Source organism: Mastomys coucha, unplaced genomic scaffold (genome assembly GCF_008632895.1).
Source record: "Mastomys coucha isolate ucsf_1 unplaced genomic scaffold, UCSF_Mcou_1 pScaffold20, whole genome shotgun sequence".
Classification (NCBI taxonomy): Eukaryota; Metazoa; Chordata; class Mammalia; order Rodentia; family Muridae; genus Mastomys; species Mastomys coucha.
In genome coordinates, this window is record NW_022196903.1 from 45,091,315 (window position 1) to 45,106,570 (window position 15,256).

Here is a 15,256-nt window from a genome sequence, read left to right on the forward strand (position 1 = left end):
TAAGTGTGTTTCTGGGCTTTGGTGCAGGTCCCAGGGAGCTGATGGTGCTCACTTATTTTGGTTCAAATATTTTTTTGGGTGGGGTGAAGCCAAATTCCATTTCTCTTAAGAACATATGAGATTTTAATAAAAGAAAAATTGCCATATCCTGGATCTTCTCCAGCTTTTCTCCATCTGTTCTCCTCGAAAGCTTTTTCTAAAAGGCTGTGTTGGGGGCTAGGGAGATGGGTCATGGTTAAGAGTGCTTGCTGCTCTTAAGGGGGGGCTCAAGATCAGGTCCCAGTATCCTCGTCAGGCAGCTCACAACTGCCAAAACTCCAGCTCCAGGGGATCAGAACACACATGTGAGTGTGCATGTGTTCAGGCGTGTGCTTGTGTGTGTGTGTGTGTGTGTGTGTGTGTGTAAAAATAAATCTTTTTTTTAAAGGCTTCAGAAAGAGTGAGAGGTTGGTTGAGTTTCAGACATGATAGACTGCAACAAGAAAAATGTGGTCAACAGGATTTGTGGACCAAAGGCGTTTGAACTGATGTGACAAGCAGGGCGTGATGATGTAAACCCAGTGGTTCAGTAAGGATGGAAGGCTTGTCTTGTTCCATACTCCTGGCCCCAGCCTCTCTCTATAGAGTTTTAGTAAAACATCCAGAGCTGATACGGCAGTTCAATAGTGAAGGTTGGCCAGTTATTTCAGTTTATCTAAGATTGCAGCAGCTCCTGATTAGCGGGACTCAGTGTTAGAACAGAGAATGACCTGGGCAAAGCAGGACGAGTTGCTTTGCTTTTGGTGTCAGGCCCCTCCTGTCTCTTCCCTGTCACTGAGACCCAGACTTCCTCTAGATTCATCACAAAATTAGAGGAACTGCCGTCACCTCTCCCTGGACAATGTGGGCAAATGTCTGACCACACTGTGATGACTGACTAACCTACCAGCTTGCCACCAGATGCGTGTCTTCTAAAGGCAGAGAAACGTCTGGGTTTTAAACTGTTCCTTGCTCCACAAATGTGCCTCCCAAGACTGCATCTCAGCAGCAGCTGGGGCCTCCTTCTGTGCGGCCCTTTTGAAAAGTTCCTGAGCAATAGCTGGGCACAGACGTACACATCTGTAGTGTCCATCCTAGGCAAGAAGAGAAACTCCATTGCAACCAAATCAAATGTCACCTAGCCCCCACTTTCAATTTCAAAGACACTATAAAACAATATGGAATCTATGAAAAGAAATTTGTTCCTAGCAGATGACAATTGTGTCCCAGACCCATGGTGGTGCTAAAATGCTGATCAATACTGTGCCCTGGGTTGCCTAGGTTTGAAATATCTGGGGAAAATTGTGTGTGTGTGTGTGTGTGTGTGTGTGTGTGTGTGTGTGTGTGTAAATTACTCCCAGGACCTTAACCAAATTTAAGAGTCTTAATTAATGTATCTTTCCCAGTCTGTGAGTTTAAATGACAGCTAAGAAGAGCCTCCTCTCAGCTCATTAAAACCATTACATGAATGGTTGATTTGAGACCTAGGAAGGGATAGCTCTTCCAGCCAGTTCTGGATTGTCTAGCAAAGTGGCATGTGCCTTCAAAGCCACACTCCTGATAGTGTCTCCTTTCTGGGAGTTCCAGCTGCCATTGAGGCAGCAAGGGCTTCTTGCCTTGTTAACCTCCCATGCTTCACACTTGCTCTGGGCCCTTCATCTCATTCTCTTGAATCTGTTGGGTTGGCCTGTGTTATGAAGTGTAAGAGAACGCCAGCTGGGGAGACAGTCCTGGCTGGCTCATCACTGATGTCCGTGAGTACGATGGCGCTGGTATAGTAAGGACATGACTAAACATTTGAACTTGAGGTATATTATCTAAACTGTCTCCTCAGTTGTCTGGACCGTGAAGCCTTAATGTCAATATGAGCAAATACCGGCCAATAATTTAAAAGTTCTTAGGTTGCTTTTCAGAGATCCTTTCGCACCACTCCATTGTAAACAATGCTGGGACAAACCAACTTGAACCAAATGAAGTTCACTGAATGCTCAGGAACACACCTTGGAGATGGACATGCATGGGTCAGTCACGATTTGTGTGACTACCCAGGCATAATCAATTAGCACTCTTACATTTCATGTTCTGACACAGAGAAAATGGTATTTCCATAGCACAGTAAGGTGGGTGGAGCAGGGGTATCCTCGGCTAGAGGGGACCTCCCTCAAGCTCCTAGTGCCTATTCCAAGAGCTGAGAATGCTGAGAAATGGTAGGAAAAAGACTACAGCAACCCAAACCCACTGTCTCAGTGTCCATCTCTTGAGGTGAGCAGCTCTGTTCTTCCAGACAGACTCTAGGCAACATCTTGCTGCCTGTTCTGTCAACCACAGCTGCTCACAACCAGGAAAAACAAAGACAAAGGCAGCCTTTGCTGTATTCTTTATTCTCAGTCAGCGAGCTACACAGGGGTGGAGAGACAACAAAGTAAAAGGAGCCTCTGGGGTATGATTTAGATTTCACAAATGCTTAAATAGAAGATTTACAAGTATCATTTTCCCCCAGAAGCACATCCTGTGGGGTAACAGAGGAAGGTAAAAAAATTCATCACAAATGAAGCGGATGAGTCACTTCTGACAACTGCATCCCCTGAACCCAGTTTCAAAAACAAACAAACAAACAAAAAACTGGCTTGCACTTCAGACCATCTTGATTTGCAGACACATTTGATAATGTAGGTTTTCCACAAAGATAATCACTGATTCACAGGATCGATAAAAGACAGAAAACAGAGCATGCGAAAATAGCTTTGATCTACTAGCAAAAATAGATTTATGCTGATGTTGGTATTAAAAATAAAGACATTCGAATACATTCTGACCAAACACTGTAGCCTGTATTCCTAAGATCATGAGAGCAACTTATAGCTCTGACTGGTAGCTAGAGGGTGTGAGGACAGTCTATATTAGCTACAGTGCCTCAGAGAGAGCTTGTGGTGTACACAGTAGGCCTACGTTAAGAAGCAAACTAGCCCTCACCTCTATTTTTAGCTTGACTTCTTTTAAGGGTAGACTAAAACAATACATCATAAATCTGGTACATACAAAGGAAAGACAGTGCTAGAAGGCTGAGCAAATGATTTATTGGAAGTAATTAAAAATAGGATATGAGGAAAACAGAAGCCTAAATAGAGTTAACATTAAAAAACTCAGTTTGTGTAGTTTTCCGCCAAGAAGCCCCAAGAGGTGCTGGAAGGCTCGGGGACTGCTAAGGCATGCTTGCTACTTAATAGGTAATTGTACTTATGACCTAGAGTGAACCCCAATCTGTTGAGTACAAGAACCCTCCTGAATCTCTTGAACTGCAATCTGTTTAGTTAATACCAGGCTCCCCCTAGTGTCTCAAAACATGTACTGCATCCATCTGTCTAGTTAGTACTTGACTCTCCCTAGTGTCTGGGAGGTGAACTGCATCTCTTTAGTTAGTACCAGATTCCCCCTGGTGTCTGGGAAGTGAACTGCATCTCTTTAGTTAGTACCTGACTCCCCCTGGTGTCTGGGATGTGAACTGCATATGTTTAGTTAGAACCAGATTCCCTCTGGTGTCTGGGAGGTGAACTGCATCTTTTTAGTTAGTACCAGGGGCATCCGAGCATCAAGATGTAAACTGCAGGAAGAAACTGCACTGAGGCTTTTTTTTTATGACTGGGTCTGTGGAGGAAACTGCACTGCCCCTTTGCTATACCGAAGATACTCAATCCTTAATGATGCCTTGTGGATCGGGGTTGTGAGTACTGAGAAGGAGAATACATGAGGTGTGGCGTGTGGTTAGCACAAGGTCCCACCAGAGGGAGAACATCTGTAACTTACCATAAACTTGAAATAGGATAATTAGAATGAGAGGGGCTGAAACATGCACATCAAATGGTGCAGCAATTGGAGCAATTGCGTGTATTGGAGAAAGTCACGAGTTCAGAAAGGTTAAACTTTACCTTAATGTTTCTCAAAACAATACTGCAGTTCTGTTTTCTTTATGAAAACATCCCAAATTCTAAACATACAAACTTGGAGGAAGGTTATGTGAGGCAGGACGGGAGGAATGTAGCAGCCTTCTCCCTCCAGCAGGGAGTTTTAAGATTCAAGTAGCAGCATGTACCTCCTGACCATCTCCATTTCCGAAAGCCCTTTATCCAGAGACCGGCAGTAACTTACAGAGCTTGCACATGGTTCTGGAGCATATTTTGTTCATTCCTATCCCTGATTCAAATAAGGTGACTATAGAGGAGACATTTGGGTCAGCTGCCTATGTGGTTCCAAATTAAAGCTTGAAGTCAACAGAAATTATATCATGAGATACTTTAAAATTTTTCAAACAACTGGCTGTACTGATTCTGGGGGTACATTCTTGATTTTGTGTTTTTTGTCATTTTCTTTCTCCTTTGGGGCAGCCTCTTGAGCAGGCCTACTTCACAACCAGTGTTACTAAAAGCCCACAAGTGTCCTTTCGGTTTTGTTTCCCCACTGAGATCCTTCCTTACATCTCCAGCCTGTGGTCAGAATGTGGATAGTGCTTGAAAAGGAAAAAAACAAAACAGGAACTAAAGAATCAGTCATACCAGCCAGCTGTTTAGAAATGGAAATGAGATTCCTGCTGTGTCCATCTCGGTGCCTCCATGACAAGGAATACATGAACCAATATTTAATGAGTTGCTTAAAATGACAGTCACTTGTAGACCGCAAAGACTATTGATTCACCCTCAATGCTCCACTGTGAAAACTTCAGCTGTCTAGTCGGTTATTTGGTGTGACATAGGTCAACTCTGGAGTTGGCTGTCTCCTTCTATCTTTTAAGTGGGGCCTGGAGACTGGACTCAGTGCCAGGCTCATACAATAAGTGCCTTTACCTGCCGAGGCGTTCTCGCTGGCCTCAAATTCCTTCTAAAGAAATCTCTTTACCCTATCATTACATGCAATGTTTCCTAGAACTGCTATAGACTTCATTAGAGTCAAAGACTTAACAATCAGGCTTTGGTTTAATGTGCTCTGGGCAGAAGTCAGAGTTGCTCTGATAACACAATTCAGCTACTGTGTACATTCTATTATTGTGATTTAAAGTAAGACACTTATAAGAACAACTGTTTCCCTTTGGTAGCTCCTGTCTGAGACAGATGCAGAACTTACAAATAAGAAGAGAGTCAAGGAAAGAGGTAAACCCTTGCAGCTTTCTCAGAGGACGGACACAGAAGAACAACAGCAATGTTTGTCTATAAGGCAGATGGTCAAACTGTCTGTACAAGGTCAAAAGGACGGTGCTCGGTAAGAGGTAGAGAATACCAAAGCCGTGTGGAGGAAGAACATGCCAGGTTATTTAAAGCCACCAGGACTTTGCTGAAGTTTAGAAGGTCACACACTGTGGGCTGTTACTGTTTTTCTTGTACTAAATGAGAGACATTTCATCAATAGGGGGCAAAAGGAGGGCTTGCAAGCGGTGGGGGGTGGGGGGAAGGAGAGAAAGCCGAAAATAGTTTCTTAAATTTTTAAGGATTCAGCTCTTGCTGAGGAAAAACAAAATGTCTGCTGTGCCCCCCTCCCCATCCCCCCAGGACACCATCGGGACACTGAATTCTCTGATGAAGGCAACTTCTCTAAGCAAGCTGGGGGCAGTTTTATACATAAGGCAACAGAAGTACAGGGAGAGAAGTCTCCCCTTCCGGTTGGGTGATGCCCGCCTTACATAAGAAATATGTATTTCACTAACTTTATACAGATTCTTTTTGTTTTGTTTTGTTGTTTTTCGAGACAGGGTTTCTCTGTGTAGCCCTGGCTGTCGTGGAACTCACTCTGTAGACCAGGCTGGCCTCGAACTCAGAAATCTGCCTGTCTCTGTCTCCCAAGTGCTGGGATTAAAGGCATGTGCCACCACTGCCTGGCCTTTTATACAGAGTCCTTAACCACGAAAATGCAAATTAAAATATTCTAGGTACTTCAGCACCAGCAAAATTGTTCTGTATGAGCAATCAAAGAGCTGTCTGAGGCAAAAAAAGATATCCCAGCTACCAATTAAACCTGGGTAGCTATGCATGGGTGAGTAACCCTGGGTGTTATTATTTCTTAACTCACCTGGGAATTTTTTTCTCCAGTGTGATTTTATAAGGCAAAAATTTGAATTTTCCCCCTTACCTCTGGAAAATGAGTGTTAAATGTTTTTTGTAACCCACACATTAACATTCAATCTTCATTTTTATTAAATAGTTTATATATAAAAAGAAATACCGAGGTGTTCTACATTCATATAAACAACTATGATAACACTTGAAATTGTAAAGAGACTTACTGAAGAAAACATATAGTTCAGTGCTTACAGTGCTATGCTAAGCACAAGTGATCATTCTAGATACTATCTTTTAAACATACAGACAGCCATGTGCTGCTTCCGGAAGCAAATGTGGGCAAAGTACAGGAAGCCTCTTTCTCCTTTACATTTCACCACAAGACGGGATGGTCCAGCTTGGAAAAGCCAAGGTCTTTCCTCAGTTCCAGGTAGGTCCCGTTGCTCACCCAAGCATCGTCACTGGATTTCCTGTGAGAGATGAGACGAGACAGCTTCTTGTACAGTCTGCTTGTAGAGTCTCCTCTCTCCCCCTCCTTCCCTTGCTTGCCTGCTCTCACTCCAGACAAATTCTTTGTTCTTGTTTGGGTATTTGAGTGGTGTATGAAGGCCGGCAGCCATTTTTTACTTTTGATATATACTTCTTAAACCTGGAAGCTGGGAAAGAGGTGCTTCTAAAGGTATCTCTCTCTCTCTCTCTCTTTCTCTCTCGGTGTTCGCGCATGCGTGCGGGCGTGCGAGCGTGCGTCCATCCACCCTCTCTCTGTATGCTGTACATCAAACAGGGCTGGGCTGATAGCCACCACACTAGGAATGACTAAATACTACCCAGTCAATCAGGTTGATCCAAGTCAGTCTAAGTTAGCATAAAGCCAAATAGAACAAATATAAAGGAAATTCAAAGGGCACAAAAGGATCCAGAACCTACTGTTTTCCCAGCCTCATGTCTGCTCCCAGGCCATGGGTGATGTTGTCAGCTTTATTCTGCCAGAGAAAACTCATGCACATGTGCTACACACACTGCCTCCTCTCCCTTTCAAAGTACTGGGCAGTGCTCTACCCCTTGGGCGGTTGAAACCACAGTCTATACTGGAGCTCATTCACATAGCAATGCATGTGATGTCTGTTTTCAGTGTCCTTCTGTAAGCCAGCGCACTAAGGTCAAGGACCCACTTCAGCCTCCAGTGCATTTGTGTTATGACACTGGGACTAAGTCCAGGGTCTCATGAATGCTCTCCAAAAATTCTACCAACAAGCAACATGCCAAGCCCCACATAATCTTTGACATACTGTTTTATTAGAACACAGCCCTACCCTCTTCTTTAAATATTATCTATGGTTGCTTTCATGTTGAACAACTGGGCTAATTGCTGAGGCCTACGGCCTGCCAAGCCAGCACCATCTACCATCTGCTTATTATGGGTAAGCTTGGTGACGTCAGCAACAGGGTTTCCCGTTCCTTTTTAGACAGTTGAGGGACATTCCATTCTGGATATGAATGACAGGTCAACTTAGACACTTGCTCCACTGATGGGCAGTTAAGCCGCCATTAACTCCATTAGGAATAAAGCTTATGTTCTTAGTGTTATTTTAATTTTTTTTTTCCAGAGGCACGGTTTTGATTTCATTGTCATTACTAACTTGCCTAGGCTGGCCTTGAACTTGCAATCCTCCTGTCTCAGTCTCCTGAGTGTTAGGATGGCAGACCACTTTAAACAAGACCCTCTCAACTATTGATTGATTGTTTGATTGATTGACTGTTTGATTGATTGATTGATTGATTGACAGGATTTCAAAGTGTAGCCCAGGCTAGACTCAATCTCAATCTTCTTGCCTCAGCCTCCCTTACCCTGGGATTATTAGTATGACTGCAAGTCACTCATGCCTAGCTCCAGAAAGTTATGTTAAGAGTAAGGACCAATCAGACCTTCCAAACTCGAGCACAAGTGTATTGGAACTGTTGATTTGAGGCCCAGGTACCTCAAATCCTACAGCAGGGCTGTCACCAACTATCCTGTCCTGTGAAAGCCATCCATGCCAGCAAACAGCCTCACCTACAAATGGAACAAGATGGCCCAGAACTGGGACCAGCTCTGAAAGTGTGCCCTCTTCTGCTACAAGGAGGCACTGCTGAGAGCAGGGAAGCCAGAGGGGAAAGCACCAATCCTCTTTCAGAACAATCATGCAGAACCACGTTCCCCACCTGCTCCCACATCCTCTAGATACAAACCTGAAAAACCGGGGCTGGTGCTCCACACCGTTTTCCTCTAAGACCCTCCGCCTCTCCCTCTGCAGCTTCTCAATTCTCTGCTTCTGAACCTCAGCCTCCTCTATGTTCCCTTCTTCAAGAAGCCTGAGGATTGAGGGGGAAGAGGGAAGGAATAGTCATGGAAAATAACCATCCACCTCTGCGTACACCCAGTCTCTTCTTCCCACCAGGATGCAGCATTCTGAGCAGGAAGAGGATGATCCCCTGTGAGCAGGTGATAGCTACAGGGTTCAAAATCGCTATCTAGAGAGAAACCTGAGAAACCCATGTCTGTTTTCTTCCTCCCTCACTCTCCTACCACAGGAGCCCCACACTGTTCATTTCTTGGGTACATATTTTTCAACTGTAAATACATATTCTTACTCCTTCCTCAATTCTAGACACATAAAAGGTGGAAAAAAGGTACCTTGCTTTTTACTTAACATCTTAAGAGATCTTTGTACAGTAGTGCCAGGATACCTTCAGTTTTAAAAGCTGTATTCAGTTTTGTGGACGTACTTTAATTATATGCTCTACATATAGACATTGGGTTGGTCTTACTATTTTTAGTGTTACACTTAATGTTGCTGTGAATAACTTTGAACAACCACCCTTTATACATAGGAAAGTGTACCTGTACAAGAAACTTCCAGACTTAGGATTGTTGGACAAAAGAGTGAATCTTTAATTGGTATATTATAAAACTATACTTTCTAGGGAGCTCAAGCAATTTATATATCCCTTTTATATTATATAATATTTTACAATATATAATTCATATTATAGCATGCTGTTATCAACCATAGATTATTTTTTTTGCCAGTCTAAGAAATGGTATTTTCACCTGGTTTTGTGCCATGTTTAAGAAATATTTGAATTTCTTGTCTGTGAACTGTTCACTCCCCCAAGTCCACTTCCTCTCTATTGAGTGATATCTTCCTGACTTTTAGACCAAACCTGCACTGTGAGGTTGTTAATAAAGTACAGATTCATGTTGATCATTATCTTGGAACTTGGATGCACTAGTATCAACCACATCATTCAGGCTTTTGTGTACACAGCCATCTTTCCTTTCATGTAGCCTTTAGATTTTGAGTCTCAATTTTAGAAGGTTCAGAGGGATATTATTCTGTTTTACAGAGTAGGAAACAGAGGTTGGGGAAGATAGAAAGCCTTATCATAGACCACACAACTCATGAATAGCAAGCCCAGAATCAAAAGTCAGATCCAAATGCACTAAAAGAAATTTAAATTGATGGGTGGGGAGAGCTAGGTGCTTTCATTATTCCAAATAAATAGTAAATTCTTTACTATACACAGTGAAAGTCTTCAAAATAGCCCCTATGGCTTCCTCTTTCCTAGTATTTCAATAGAAATGCGTCCCTACTGATGTGCAAAGGCCACGGCACACAGGGATGGAAGTACAGATCCCAGTCCATCCCTCTGGGACAGCAAGTGTTTCAAGCCCCCATTCTATCTGTGTTTCTGATGACAGTACCCGCCTCAGATTCCAGGTGGCCAGGCAGTGAATACCACTGTTTGTAGATTGTTTTAAATGTCTCTGGTGAAAAAGATCTTTGAAAAAAAATCCTTACCTTTGATCTGGTCTAAAGCGAGTGTCAGTGGGTGGTAATAAAGACCTTGACAAAGGATCCATTTCATTTAACTCTAATGCAAACTGTGTGAAGCCGTAATACTGCTCATAGCCTTTCGGCATGGGATCTGAAAGGGAAATAAACCACGCAGGTCTCATTTGCAATTCATTTATGTTAGTTTAATTCCATCACCTTTTTCATCTCAGACCAGCTATGTTTTATCTCTAACTCTAAACTGCTCCATTTCTACTAAACTATTTTGACTAACAAGCAGCTATGGAGCATTTGTCTGTAGACTTTTCTGTCTGAGTTTTCCCATCGCAGGGACTCTCAGTCTCTTTGCCTTGGTCCTGGAGTGAATTTATTCAGTGCTCTGAAGCATCTGTACTGTATGAACTATCACAGAATTTGATATTCAAATATACACACCAGGGGCCCACTGAGATGCTACTCAAGACTGATGAGCTAAGCTCAGAGCCTACGTGGTAGAAAGAACTGATTTCTGTACAAAGTTGTTCCCTGACTTCCACATTTGTGCTGCCATGAATATCCTTGCACTCATCTCTCTCTCTCTCTCTCTCTCTCTCTCTCTCTCTCTCTCTCTCACACACACACACACACACACACACACACACACACACACGCATGCATGCACATGTGCACACATGCACACATACATGCAACATTTTAAAAATCAAATAAATAAACCCAGTAGGCCCTTTCTTAACCAGCTAAACTCCCACTGCAGAAGACCCAAGTTCATATAGCCAACCTCCTAGAACTGCCGAGCAGCTGCAACCACACTGGCCCCAAGGGCGGTCCTTACAAGTATTCTTTCCTGTCCTTCTTGCCTTTCTCTTCACCAAGTCTCAGCCTCTAAGATCTCACATCCCAGGGTTAGAACATTAGGTTCTAGTTTGCCCTAACTTTGATCTCTGCCAAGAATCAGGATCAGGTGTACACCAGGGAGATCCAATGCAGACTCAAGAACTTTCCTTACTATCTTAGCACTTGCTGGTCACACATCCACATATAAATGTCCGCCGTGAACTTTGTCACAGACACACTTCTTGAAGCTTTCAAGGCCCACTGGCAGCCAATCCCATTCTGCATATCTCAGCCTAAACTTGAACACAGGAATACAGCTCCATGCTGTGCTTTCCAGCTGAGACCCCACCTACCAGAGTAAAGATGGTGGTTTCCTTTAATGTGGGCCATGGGAGCTGAAGGCCCAAGTGAAGACATGAGGAAGAATGGTTAAGATCTGGCAGTGATCTGTGAGAGGCTTTCAGCAAATGAGAGACTGTCCCTGCAGCCTTGCGGGTGCCTCTGAAGCTAGAAAGGCAGCTACTGGGACATCACTCCAGTTCCGCAATAGCCTTTAAGATGGAGGAAGATGTGGCTGCAGCCCCCTGAAAGGGATACCACTGACCCTACAGTCACATCTCTTCCTGACAGAACACAGGCCCAACTTCAGGTGACCTGAGCCTTCTTTGATGTTCACAGTTGGCATGGGGATAGGTTGGGACCCACTTCAGGCTGATGTGCTGCTAAGACACACTGGCTGGGAATTTTGAGCACAGGGAGGTGTGGAATCAGAAGTCCTCCCCTTCCTCCCTGTGACATGTGGCCATGAGGTGACATGATCCTGAGTTGTTACAACCATCTACACACAAAGGAGGAAACGTGTTACATGTTTCCTCATTGGTCTGTGTCTCTGATTCCAGTAGGCTGCAGAGGTAACAACACGGGGCCATCCACCCCTCAACTTATTATTAAATTCCTACCTCAATCCTCAACCTTTCTCTCTCTCCCTTAACCAAACTAACACCCATCCTTAAAGGCCTCATCTCAGGACAATGGTTTAAGAAAATGACTCCAACTTGGAAACAGGTTCTTTTCGGATCTGAAGACAAGAGGGTTGCTGGTATGGCCTGGGCTTCCACAGCTTTCTTGACCCAACTGCTCCAGGGGAGTGTCCTGGGATTGCAAAGGAGATGGGGAGGTTTTTGGGGTTGGAGCAATTGGGGGATCCTGCATGTTTTGGGAAGCCTAGGCCACTCTGGTTTTTTCTACTGATAGTTTGCTCTAAAATTACTTGCATTTTGCTGTCATTCCAACAAGGCCTGTATGGTGCCATGTGTGAGCCTCAAGAGCCCCTCAGGCCCATGGGCTGATGGCAGTGGGTTGGCAGTGGCTCCTTTCTGACGTCCTGAGGACCCAGAACAGAACCTAGCAGTCAAACTGAGATGCTGCTGTAAGCCTGAGAAGGACTCGGCAGAACAGCCAGCAGCACTAACGCATTCAAGCAGCTAGCAGCTAGACACGAAGCAGCGGTCACCCCTCACCGCTCCCCTGACCCGAGGCAGCTACTCATCTGTTCTACGCTTGGGATCTGATGGACACTCACTTGCTCTCCAGACACACGTAGAGGACGAGGCGCCGCCACAGTAGATGCTCTCATGCCATTTTCCAAACAGCCGGTGCACAACCTTCCCACTGCGGTCGAACACCGTGCCTTCAATCTCATGGGCATTAGTGCTCCAGTATTTTGCCTAGGAGGCAGATGAGAACGGCCTGGGTAGGACTCTGATATTCACTTATTACAGGTATTGCAAAAGAAAAAGGGAGCAAAAGATCTAAGGCCAGTCCCTGTAGCGTAAGGAAGGCAGGAAGGTCAGGAGTTCAAGGTCATCCTCAGCTGCAAGGTGAATGAATTAGAGGTTGGCCTAGACTAAATAACAGCATGTCTCAGAGGAAAGACAAAAGGCCATAAAAATGTTTCTATATGGCCAGTTATGGGTTGTTTATTTTGTAAACAAATACAAATTACATGTTTTTATCACCTACAAAATATTTTAAACTACGTAAACATTGTGGAATGGCTAACTCAAGCTAATTAGCATGTTTTTACCTCACACTTATCTAGGTGAGAACACTTAAAAAAGTGGTTGGCAGTTTTCAAGTCTATAGGTACATTGTTAATGGCTCTGTTGATTTTGCAGAATATTGTGTCCTTTGATCAGTAATTTCCCTAGGCCTCATCCCTGCCTCATCCCTGCCTCATCCCTGCCTCATCCCTGCCTCATCCCTGCCTCATCCCTGCCTCATCCCTGCCTCATCCCTACCTCATCCCTGCCTCATCCCTACCTCATCCCTGCCTCATCCCTACCTCATCCCTGCCTCATCCCTGCCTCATCCCTGCCTCATCCCTGCCTCATCCCTGCCTCATCCCTACCTCTGGTAACTAACACCCTGCTTCCTGTTTCTAGGAGTCAACTTTTTTACTTCCGCTTACAGATGAGGTCATGTGTATTTTGGGGGGGCTCGGCTTACTTCACTTTGCACAGTATCTACTACATTCATCTATGTATATACTGCAATTGACAGGACTTCTTTCTACGCCTGAGCAGTACTCCACTCTGATTCCGCACCTCCTCTACCTGAGCAGTCAGTATTCCACTCTGATTCCACACCTCCTCTACCTGAGCAGTCAGTATTCCACTCTGATTCCACACCTCCTCTACCTGCTGATCGCCCTTAGGCTGACCCCTCTGCTCGGGTGACCAGCAGTTTGATGAACTCAGGAGTGCAGATGGCTCTGAGTCTTCATGTCCTTTGGTTGTGTACTCAGGAGTGGGGCTGCAGGGCCCAGAGAAGCTCAGTGTTTTAAGGACCTCCATTCTCCCCCAAGGCAGCACTAACTCACATCCCGTTGGCAGTGGACAGGGGCTCCCGTCTCTTCAGTTCGCCTCATCTTTTTGGTGCCAGCTATTTATTCTAAGCAGCAACGAGGTGACGCCTCACAGTGCTTTTAATTTGTATTTCCTGAATGATCAGTGATGCTGAACATCCATTCTACCTGTTGGCTGTCTGCATAGCTGACTTTTAGGGATGTCTTTTTAGGTACTTTTGTTCCCCCTTTCCTGAGAGGCAGGCTGGCTGCCACTGAGCTGTGCTTCTAGCTCTATTTGCCTTTGTTGAAAACTCTGTGTGTGTGTGTGTGTGTGTGTGTGTGCGCGCGCGCACGTGCGTCTTATAGCACATACATGTAGGTCAGAAGGTAACTTTCAGGAGTCAGTTCTAGTCAGTTCTCTTCTACCCTGTAGGCTCTGGATGCCAAGTTCATATCCTCAGGAGAGCAGCAAAAGCCTCTAACCTCAAGCTCAGCTCACTGCACTTTATCTAGCATCTTCTCTGAGATGGGATCTTGGCATACATCGCTTACACTGTCCTCCTGCTTTACCCTCCTGAGTCCCAAGGGTTGGTCTGACGGGGGTGCACATCAATTCTCCAATTATCCACCGTTTTCTTGACACTGAGTTGAATTCCATTTTGTGTTTTATACTTTAACACCTTATCAGATTACAAATATTTCCCATTTTTGCATGTGGAAATCCAGTAGTCCCAAAAGCATTCTTGAAGAAACTGCACCTTCTCATCATGTGTTACTCAGATCCTTCTTGAAATCAATTGAGTATAAACATGTGGATTTATTTCTGGGCTTTCTAGCTTGCTCCACAGCCTAGCTAGGTTCTGAATTTAAATGAAACAAAACAGGGTTGGTGAGATGGTTCAACAGGTACCATCTGACTGCTCTTCCAAAGGTCCCAAGTTCAAATACCAGCAACCGCATGGTGGCTCACAACCACCTGTAATGAGATCTGATGCCCTCTTCTGGTGCATCTGAAGACAGCTACAGTGTACTTATCTTTGGGCCAGGGTAAGTCTACCAGAGGGAGTGGGGTTGACCGGAGTGAGCAGAGGTCCTAAAAAGTCACTTCCCAACAACCAGATGAAGGCTCACAACTATCTGTACAGCTACAGTGTGTACTCATATACATAAAACAAATAAATAAATCTTTAAAAAAAAAAAAAGAAAGAAAAAGAGTGAAGAAATAAACACAACAAACCAACCAAACCCAACCAGAACAAAACTTCTGCTACTTAATGAAAATTGTAGTTAACTTATTTGCAGTTGGTAACCCCAAAATGCACATTTTGTATAGGCGATGCACTTTTTCTGCTTTTGCTTCGTGTAACACAGGAACACAAAACTCGGTTTTTAGACTCTGCCAAGTATCTGGCTAGTGCATTAGCAGCTGGCCCAGGCATGTCACCGTGACCAAGGCCTGGGAGCTTTCACTTCAGCAATTTAAAATGAACTCATAACTCGTTTTACTTGAAGAAAATAGTCATTTGCAGACCAGTCAAAGAGGTTACTTAAAACCGCAGTTTTACTATAGTAAAATAGTTTGTACTATTTCCCCCATTCTAGGCCTAGTCCAGCAGCAGGGCCCTTGTACAAGCCACTTTCTCAGCATCTATCAATGGTGGCCAGCAAGGCAGCCT

General features: G+C 44.3%; 1 protein-coding gene across 11 annotated transcripts in view; it reads right to left on the reverse strand.

The window, feature by feature from the left end:
* Positions 1–2,381: 2,381 nt before the first annotated feature.
* Positions 2,382–15,256, reverse strand: part of Osbpl3 (oxysterol binding protein like 3) — a 174,527-nt gene continuing 161,652 nt past the window's right edge. For all 11 annotated transcript variants that reach the window (XM_031381875.1, XM_031381883.1, XM_031381881.1 and 8 more), the window contains 4 exons: positions 12,315–12,459; positions 9,905–10,031; positions 8,292–8,414; positions 2,382–6,532 (listed from right to left, as the gene is read on the reverse strand). In XM_031381875.1, the coding sequence (XP_031237735.1) occupies positions 6,436–6,532; positions 8,292–8,414; positions 9,905–10,031; positions 12,315–12,459 (492 nt within the window). In that variant the 3' untranslated portion in view covers positions 2,382–6,435. The remainder of the gene's footprint in view (positions 6,533–8,291; positions 8,415–9,904; positions 10,032–12,314; positions 12,460–15,256) is intronic.